This window comes from Erithacus rubecula (genome assembly GCF_903797595.1).
Source record: "Erithacus rubecula genome assembly, contig: scaffold_188_arrow_ctg1, whole genome shotgun sequence".
In the NCBI taxonomy this organism is placed as follows: Eukaryota; Metazoa; Chordata; class Aves; order Passeriformes; family Muscicapidae; genus Erithacus; species Erithacus rubecula.
Window position 1 is genome coordinate 32,781 of NW_027636123.1, and position 10,251 is coordinate 43,031.

Here is a 10,251-nt window from a genome sequence, read left to right on the forward strand (position 1 = left end):
ATGTGCCCCCCTGGCCTGTGGTGCCTCTGGGAAGGGAGCAGCAAAAAGTACTGCAGGACTTTGCAGGAAATTCTTGAAGCACCTGTAGGATGATCCTGCTCCCCAAGGGATGTTCTCATGGTGCCAATTCAGGAATTGAAATGGGGAGCGGGGCAAAATGGGAAAGGGCAAACAGGGATGTTTGTAAGGGAGGGGACAGGGATTTGAAAGAGGAAGAAATCAGAATTTTGAGAGAGGAAGGAAAGCAAAGGTGAAGCAAAGGAAATGCTCAGGGCAATTTGGGGGTATTCGTCAGGCAGCCCTGGCTCTGAGCAACATCATCTGCAGTAGGCCAGGAAACTCAGAGATCCTCGGAACAAACTTTCTGGCTGACTGCATAGGTCACAACAAAACTGAGTGGTTTCCCTCCCATCCCCCAGCCCTTGCAGGCCCCAGGGCTGATGGCATTTGTGCTCACTCAGCTCCATCTCCCCACAGCAGCACCATGGGGCTGCTGACGCCTGCTCTGTGCAGTGCAAACAGGGGCTCCTGAGCCAGTGCTGCCATGTCTGTGCCTGCAAGGATGCGGCACCTGTGTGAGCTGGGGGAGAGGCCAGGGCTGCAGAGGGAGGATTTTTTTTGGCAGGTGCATGAGGACACTCTGGGACGCTGCCCTGGGCTGTCCAGCACAGTGGGAATGGATCAGCTCCTGCTCTGCTGCTCCTTGCCAGGGTCTCCCTCTTGCAGGGACCTTGCAGAACACCAGCCATGCTGTTTGACCCCAGCCTGCCCACTCAGGCCCTGCAGCAAAACGAGGAGCAGGAGGGCAGCGTGGCAGTGGCACGGGAGCAGCACTGGAACACCAAGTGCTGCTGCTGTTGGGCACAGCTGCTGTGCCAGCACTGATCTGCCCCAGCATTGCACACAGACATTGCTGCTGCAGCTTCAGAGAAGAGAACAAAATTGTTATCTCTGGAGAAAACTTTGCTGGAAGATCCTTAATTAATTTAAAACCAACCAGGAGAATAGACCCTCATCAAGACAGTCTGCGGCCACAGCAAAGATGGAGAGAAATAAAATGAGAGATGTCACAAGTAAAAGTTTTTCTTTGTGGACAATATTAAAGAAGAAAAACAAAGAAAAAAAATTCTCCAAAATTTAACCAATGAGAACTATCAAATATTACTTTTATTATGACTAATTTTCAATATTGCCCAGAAGTTTAATGTTCATGAGAACATCCAGTCATCAGTGTCCACACTGCAACCTTGAGCTCCTGGTTCCTCAGGCTATAGATGAGGGGGTTCAGGGCTGGAGGTACCACTGAGTACAAAACTGACAAACCCAGATCCAGAGATGTGGATGAGATGGAGGGGGTCTTCATGTAGGCCAATGTGGCAGTGCTGAAGAACAGTGACACAACAGCCAGGTGAGGGAGGCAGGTGGAAAAGGCTTTGTGCTGTCCCTGCTCAGAGGGGATCCTCAGCACAGCCCTGAAGATCTGCACATATGAGAAAACAATGAATATAAAGCAACCAAATGATAAACAGATACCAACAGCAATGAGCCCAAGTTCCCTGAGATAGGATTTGGAGCAGGAGAGCTTGAGGATCTGTGGGATTTCACAGAAGAACTGGCCCAGGACATTGCCCTGGCACAGGGGCAGGGAAAATGTATTGGCCGTGTGCAGCAGAGCATTGAGAAATCCACTGGCCCAGGCAGCTGCTGCCATGTGGGCACAAGCTCTGCTGCCCAGGAGGGTCCCGTAGTGCAGGGGTTTGCAGATGGACACGTAGCGGTCGTAGCACATGATGGTCAGGAGAGAATACTCTGCTGACATGAAGAAAAGAAAGAAGAACACCTGAGCAACACATCCTGCATAGGAGATGTTCCTGGTGTCCCAGAGGGAATTGTGCATGGCTTTGGGCACAGTGGTGCAGATGCAGCCCAGGTCAGTGAGGGCCAGGTTGAGCAGGAAGAAGAACATGGGGGTGTGCAGGTGGTGGCCGCAGGCTACGGCGCTGATGATGAGGCCGTTGGCCAGGAGGGCAGCCAGGGAGATGCCCAGGAAGAGGCAGAAGTGCAGGAGCTGCAGCTGCTGCGTGTCTGCCAGTGCCAGCAGGAGGAAGTGGCTAATGGAGCTGCTGTTGGACATTTCTGCCATATGGGCATGGTGGACTTCTGAGAGAAGACATTGACAAGCTGGAAAAGATTTTCTTGAGTCAATCCTGTGCAATTATATTACGAAATCTCTCAAAACAACTTCTCTTCCTGTGGAAGAACTTCAGGTTTTTTTGTTTTGTTTTTTGTTTTAATATCCATTTTGCACTGCTGAGTTACTGCCTCTTCTTTGGCATTGCTCTCAGTTTGAACACCGGGAGTCTAGAGAGAAAACAGGGCTCCTGTACCCCATTGCAGTCAGACCTGCTGGTCCCACACAGCTGCCCTGTGCTCATTACACCCCCCACTATTTCACAGTGATCAAAATTTTACAGTGTGCTGGAAAAACAGAGTGGATTCTTTGAAGGCTCCATTTTCAAAGTCAGTCTTCCTAAACTCTTCTCTCTTTCCCTGTGCAGCTGGACTTAGAAGGATATCCAGGGCTGTTCTGGCTCTTTGCTGCCTGGAGTTGTGCCTAGTAGGAGCTGTTTCTCTGTATCCAAGGCCCGATATCCCTGTATCCCTTTACCCCTGCCAGAGCCCAGCCCAGCCCTTGGGGCCCAATTGTGCCCTGCACACCCCTCCCAGCACAGGGCACTGTCCAGGGGGATCTCCCTGTCAGCAGGGCCTTAAGGGCAGCTCAGACAAACTGAGATGTAGCAAGCCAAGGTGCTGCTGCTTCTGTTTGTAAACAGAGGAGGGTGAGGAGGCACTTTGTGAGGGAGATCTGAGGCAGATCTGCTGATCCCTAGTGGGACAGTGCAGGAGTTTCAGTGACACAGACACACCTGACAGCCCCTTTCCCTTGCCTTGAGGAGAAAGCTGAGACCAGCCCTAGCCATGCAGAACCATCTCCACAGCAGGAGGAATCTGCCCTCAAGGAGGTGGGTCCTTCCACACCCAACCTCTTCCCACAGTGCCTGGGGAGCTGCCAGGCAGGCTGAGAGCTGTCCCTGGCAGGTGGCACATGCCCTGGGCTGGTCAAGAGCCCTGAGGGCTGCAGGAGCTGCTCTGCAGGAGAGCCCTGGGCAGCCCTGGCTGCAGCCCCAGCTTCAGCCCCTGCAGCCGTCCCTGTCAGCAGGAGCCATCCTGCCCTGTCCCTCTGACAGCGCCAAGGGAAGCCCCACTCTGCAGCACATCCTCCTCTTCCTCCTGTGCCTCAGAGAAACTGGGAGAATCCTTCTGACACATCCCCCAGGCTGTGGGCTGTGCTGGCTCCAGGAGATCCCTCCAGGAGCACAGGGGACATTGCCATGCACCCACACACTCACCATGTCGAGCGCTGTGAACATGTTTTCTCAAGTGAAGTTTCAGCTCAATGCCTTCCCAGTCTTGATTGCCTTTAGCCTGTCTGTGCCTGGCTCCTGTCCCCTCAGTGCCTGCAGGCAGTGCCCTCAGCCCTGTTGGGCTGGGAGAGGAGCTGCTCCTCAGCAGAAATGTCTTTTTGAAGCTTTTCCTGGTTGTGCCTGGGAGCTGCCTCTGTGCCAGGAGCCCAGCCCAGCTCAGCAGCACAGACACAGTACAAGGATTTTAATGACTCTCACAGGGATTTGGTGCTGTTTACATCAGATTAAGTTCTTCAGTGTGTTAAAGAAACTTCTCAAGACTTCAAAGTTTAATTGGAACACCAAATTTTCCTGAAGTTTTAATGGATTCTGCTGGGGGATATGTCTGTGAAATTTGATCAAACTTTGCTATTTTTCAGTGCCCCCACACCCTACTAACTCTTTCCAGTGTGTCAAAATACAGGCTAAAGGACTGGCCTTAGAGATCTCCTTGCTTTGTCTAGTACTCATTACCTCTTCCTCCTTGTCTTATCCTGTTTCCACCCAAATCTCTCTCCACACAGCCTCACAGTCCTTTCCCAATCTTTCTCCCACACACATGCCTGAGTTGCAGGTATTGAATGTGATTTGCCACACACAAACTTTAGGATCTTAGGTTCAAAATCAGCTTGGTTAGGATGTCTCGATTTACACTGAGGGCATAGACCTTGTCATCTCTCAGAGCAACAATAACAACGTTTTTCAAAAAATCTTGCACTGTAACAGTAACCATGCAGAGTGCCAACTTCTAGAAGCCCCAAAAGCCTCATAACACCCACAAAAGCAAGCTATTCCTCTTCTCTCTTGAATTGTCCAGACCCTCTTGTGCAGACTCTTCCCAGTCCAAAGCTACCAACCTCCCTGCTGAAGTTCGATATATTCCATCCAGTTAATGACACAGAAAACACAGGGGAAAATTATCAGTTTGCTGCAATTGTAACTTTTGTCACAAGATGGCAATAATACTCTAAAATACACAATGACCAGTAGCAGCAGGGGACCGGTTAAGCCCAAACACCGAGTGCTACAGGGAATGCTGTCCCCCTTAAACAGGAATTCCCCACACACAACCCGAATCCAAAAGTCAAAATCACTGCAGGGAAGGGTATCTCTTTATTAAGGGAGAAAGCATCCACCTCTTGTCAACACAGCACACAGTATACAGCAATTTTAAATGATCACCCAATCACTTTGTTCTTCTCCAGCCGTTTAAGTTTCCCAAAACAAAAACACAGATCCAAGCTGCGGCTCGCTTCTTCCTAAGTACATCTCACCAATCAAACAGTCATTCACAGAGGCAGGACCCAATCAAAATAATGACTATAATAGCAGCAATAAACAAGTATTTGCCCAGTTCACCCAAAGAACTGCTGCTGGATCTCCCTGACAGAACAAACCCTTTCTGTGGCCACTGCACCCTCCCGATGCTTGCAAGCAAAACTGCCCAGGCTTGCGCTGAGCACAGAACGTCTTCTGCATCTTGTCAGCTGCCTTTTAGCCATGTGTAGGCCTGACAGGCATACACATCATTTTAAACATACAGTTTTGTCTGCAGTCCAGCAACATGTCTGTCGCCATGATGAGCAGCTGGGGAATGGAGGTCCCTCCAGGAAGGTCCCAGAGACATCCATACCCCAGATTGCTCTTGCAGCCAGAGTTTCTCATGGCGGACTCACCAATTGATAGAGAAAAAAGGACTCTCCATCCAGCTTAAGTTAGAAAGTAGTATATTTATTACAATGCTGGGCAAGCCCAGGAGAAATCACCGACAAGGATATGCAAAGTACCCAGGGCTCATGTCTTATGTTTTCCATCAAAATCTTACATATTAATTTAGTTACCCAATATGCCTATAGATATGAATTACCTAACATGCCATATCCTTACTTTGTATTAAAATTAGCTCAAAGTTCTTTTGCACAGTCCTTGCACAGTTCTTTCCTTCAAATGGGTCAGTGGGTGTTTGAAATGGGTCAGAGGTCTCCTAATGATGAAGTCAGGGAGCCTTCCTTGCCTTCAGCTTTTCACGTTGGTCTTGTTCCTAGATTCTCAGGCCCTTTGACCATAGTTCAAGTTCCCAGCCTGGTTCTGGCTGGTTGCAGGGCCCAGGTGCAGTTATGGTTTCTTCACTTCAATAATATTGCAACTGCCCAACTTGACACAACAAAGCCAAGGAAGTGATTTATTTTCTTATCTCTACTGGCTCAGCCACTGATTATTAACTTTCTACATTGCTTCTACTCTGATCATTATATGTATAGCTTCTATTCCTCAGCTAAGCTCTTAACTTTTTGATATTTTCCTCAGAATGATGATGCTATGATAGATACAAACACAATCAAGGTGTTGTATCAGGATGCTCTGCCTGGAGTGTGGTGAAAACAGCTTGAAAAATGCCCTGTTAGCAAAGCTTTCAGTGGTGGATGGAGAAAGGTAGCCATGCTGCTTTTGAATGCTGAGGAAATGCTATAAACAGCCTGACTCATTTAAACTCTTCCTGTCCTTGCTGGGATGGGGAGTCCCTCAGCCTTCCCTGCTCCAGGCTGGACAATCCTAGCACCCTCATCCTCTCCTCACAGCCAAAAGGATCCAGCCCCATCCTGGAGGCCCCTCCCTCACCCTGCTCCATCTGCAAGAAACCTTTGCTGCCCTGGTGACCAAACCAGGCCCAGTGACCTGGATGATCCCTGTCCTTGATATCCTGGTCACTCAGCCCCAGCCCCTTGTCCCCGTGTCAGGCTCTGGGGTGGATTTGTGGGACATACTTGGTGGAAGCTGTGGCCCAGGTGGAATTGGGGGAACCCAGGGGAATGGGGGACCCTGCTAGGCATGAACAGCATTGCATTTCTCTGAGTAAACTGTGAGTTGATGCTGAGGCAGAGTGACCAGCCAGAATAACTACACAGAAAACACCGTGAAAAATTATCAGTTTGCTACAATTGTAACTTTTGTTACAAGATGGCAATCTTACTTTAAAATACACAATGACCCCCTGCAGTCTGAACTGGAGGCACTGCAGGTCAGGGAAAGACACTCTGTGTCTGGAATGCTCAGCAGATACTCAGCCCAGGCAGTTCCTGCAGCCCCAGGGCCAGCCCCACTGCCGTGCACAGCAGCAGAGATTTGGCCCTGGGGCTTCTCAGGCAGCTGCTGCTGCCCCAGGGACAGGGCAGCCCCTTGCCAGGGCTCCTCTGCACCCCAGGGGCTCCTGCTCTGCTCCTGGCACAGGCCAGCTGCCCACAGAGCCTGTGCCAGGGGAACACGTCTGTGCTGGCCTGAGCAGCCACTGCTGCAGCCCCTGCCCTGCTCCCAGAGCCCGAGCTGGGGCTGCTGCTCTGCAGAGCACGGGGGCTGTGCTGCCCGGGGCTCTGGGCTGCCTCTGCTGGGCTCTGCTGCTCAGCCTGGGACACAGAGGCAGCTGATGGTGCTCCCTGCACTGACCCCCTCCCACACAGGCTCTGCTGGGGCCATGCAAAGGCTCAGAGGTGCCTGCCTTGTTCCAGGGCTGCCAGATGGCCTTGAAGCTGCCCTGCATCCTCCTGGGGAAGGTGCCTGAGGCTCAGAGCACTCAGTGCCAGACTCCTTTCCCTGTGCCTGCTGTGTCCCTGGGGCTCAGGGCACTCAGTGCCAGACTCCTTTCCCTGTGCCTGCTGTGTCCCTGGGGCTCAGAGCACTCAGTGCCAGACTCCTTTCCCTGTGCCTGCTGTGTCCCTGGGGCTCAGGGCACTCAGTGCCAGACTCCTTTCCCTGTGCCTGCTGTGTCCCTGGGGCTCAGAGCACTCAGTGCCAGACTCCTTTCCCTGTGCCTGCTGTGTCCCTGGGGCTGCAGAGCTCTCCTGGTCACAGCAGACATTCAGTCCTTGATTGTGGGGTGACCCCACCGTGGGCAGGCCTGTGCCGAGTGAGCTCCACTCCCTGCTGCTCCCTGGGTCACCCTGTCCCTGCAGGTCCCCTGTGCTCTCCTGGCAGCTCCCAAGGCCCTGAAGACAAACATTGCCCTGCCATCAGCCCAGGGACAAGTTGCAGAGCCCCAGCAAGGTTCAGCACACACCATTCACCATCTGATGGGCACTGGCCACCAACAAGCCAAACTTGACCCAGACCTGAGTCCCTTGACGGCCACACTGGGACCCTGATCTCATCCCACAGAGCCCTGGGAGAACAGGGAACACAAGGAGCCTCTTCAGCGTCTGTTCTTTGGGCCTGTTCCTGAGAGTGACTGTGGAGGAGAACAAAGCTTTCCTGCCCTGCCCTCAGGAGATCCCTTTTCTGGTGGAGCTGCTGTGCTGGAGCCCAGCTGTGTCCCAGCAGTGCCCATGGCCTGTCCCTGCCTGTGCTCACAGCAGGGACACGCAGCATGACAGTGACCAAGCTGCGAGACCACTGCAACCTTACAACCACAGAAGGGCTGGAAAGGAGAGGGTGGATTTGGGAAGAGCAGATGTGGGGAGAGCCAGGTCCATTGTCCCTGGCTGTGCTGCTGTGCTGGGAGTCCCTCCACCTCTGCTCACAGGCACTGCCCTTGCAGAGGCAGAGAAGGGCTGGGGAAGCACCTGGGTCACACAGGGCAGAGCAGGACACTTTATTTTACCTCAATGCACAATGATCATGGCTCCTTACTGTCTGTGCTGAACACAAGCACTGTAGATACTGATGTAGCAATACTGTGACTAAAGGCATCCCTTTATGGAAAATACTCTGAAAATTAAAAAAAAAAAAAAAAAAAAAAAAAAAGGAAAAGTAGAATGCACCAAATAGAAACACATGGAACTAAGCAGTCTGGGCAGTCTGTAATGAGTTCCATTCTGAATGCTATGCAGAAACAAACAGGCACTTGATTGTTTCTGGAAACACATAGTGGTCATATTCCTCAGGGCATCCTCAAGCTCCTGATTCCTCAGGCTGTAGATGAGAATGTTATAAACGAGATTAAGCCGAATTAAATATAATTAGAGTAAGCGATAATTTATTTTGCGACTGAAATATGGTCCTCCTTACCCACAATCAAAAGGGACAACGTTGAGCCCGGGATCTGCGCTGGGTGAGCACACTCTGATCCAACCTCTATGGCATCGGATCCCCCAGTGCTCACAAAGCTGCCCAGGTCAGTTCAGATTTTAAACAGTTTTTCATAGCCTGGAGCAGAGGTCTTTCTTTTTATTGTTGTACATATTCACGTAGTCTTTCTCTGCATTGGGCTGGACAAAACCATGTCTGGGAAACGATGAATTTGGTGAATGCAGATCTCGGTTGATGGGAAGCCGGCATTCAGATGTAGCTTTCCTGATGGCTCTGATAATCTTAATCATCAATAATTGATGGGTGCTCATCGCTTGGGTGTTTCCTAGACAGTATCTGAAAGGGTTATCTTTGAACAAGTAATTATTTGGCTTTTGACTAGGAATGACCACCAGCTGAGAATAATTTCAGAAACCCACAACGGTGGGGACTAATAAGGGTAACTCCTTGATTTTTCTGTGGGTGGACAGTCATTCATTGTGGACCAGGGTGACAACCAAGTTGGGTCCTTCTCCTCTGCAGAGGGTGCAACAAGAGATGGTATTGTATATCTAATAAAAGGAGACCTATGTGTCCCAGGTGTGCCCTGGAACTCCTGAGATCCTATAATTGAGATGTAGCACATGATCAGTTCGAGATAGTGAGTGCAGTCTGTGGGTAAGGGTTAAAGCCAGAGAATTTGGATATTTTTGAAAAAGACTGGGAATGGTGCCAGCTTGGTAAAATGAATTGTAAGGCTCCCCTTGTAGTTTAACTTTTTGTATTTGAGATACAAGCGTGCATTTATGGAATTTCTGCCTGGTCAAATGGAAGAAGGAAGCAGCCAGCTGTTTGAGCTATTGGAGAAGGGGTATTTTGAATAACTTAGAGGAGAGAGCAGAAAGAATCAGGACTGCGTGTGCTCAGTATTTTCGGAGTGGTTGTTTTTGGGTTGGTCAGCGGGGTGTGGTCAATGGGATTTGTCATTGGGGTGGTCAGTGGGTGTGGTCAGTGAGGTGTTGGCACTGGTTTCTAGGATATGGGTGTGGTCAGTGAGTGTGTGTAGTGGTTATGATCAGTGGGTGTGATCATTGGAGGTATGGTCATTTGGGTGGTGAGTGGGATGTGGTCAGTGGGTAAGGTCAGCAGGTGTGATCAGTCAGTGGGTGATGAGTGCATTACCTGTTCCTATTTCTGCTCCATCATTCCTGCTCTGATGAGGATGGATCCTCAGCCACTAGGAGGATGCTGATGAATTTTACTACTCCAGAGGCCTCTTCTTTCTTGAGCTCTTCAGTTCCGGAATTCAGTGACAAAGGCTCATAAACATCTGTTAAAAACATCCATAAGAAAAGCTCCTGAGGATAACGTCAGTTTTCAAATCTTTGGTGGTTAACTGGATAGATTTCAAAAGTGTATTCCAAGTGAATATGCTATATTGAAAACAATGCCGAGAGAAGTGATTTCTCCTGGTTCTTTTCCTGTTTATAGATGGATATCAGAACTGTCCAACTGATATTGATCCCCAGCACCTTCTAATGCAGTCTGAATAGATATGAAAATCAAGACCCTTCATGATGGTCAATCAATCACACTTTGTCTCCATCCCCATCCCCTCCTCACCATTTCCCTCATCCATCCCCTCACAGACTCCTGTGGACCAGGAGCAGTGCAACCAGCAGGAGCAGGGCAGTGATTCTTCCCCTGTGCTCAGCAGTGGCTGGGCAGCACCTCAAGTGCTGTGTCCAGTTCTGGGCCCCAATTTAGGAAGGACATGGAGGAGCTGGAG

General features: G+C 50.4%; 1 protein-coding gene across 1 annotated transcript; it reads right to left on the reverse strand.

The window, feature by feature from the left end:
- Nucleotides 1-1,201: 1,201 nt before the first annotated feature.
- Nucleotides 1,202-2,134, reverse strand: LOC306815695 (olfactory receptor 14A16-like; the record flags this gene model as incomplete). Its single annotated transcript, XM_079332256.1, has 1 exon — nt 1,202-2,134. The coding sequence occupies one exon, from the start codon at nt 2,132-2,134 to the stop codon at nt 1,202-1,204; it is 933 nt and encodes a 310-aa protein (XP_079188382.1).
- Between the last annotated feature and the right edge of the window lie 8,117 nt (nt 2,135-10,251).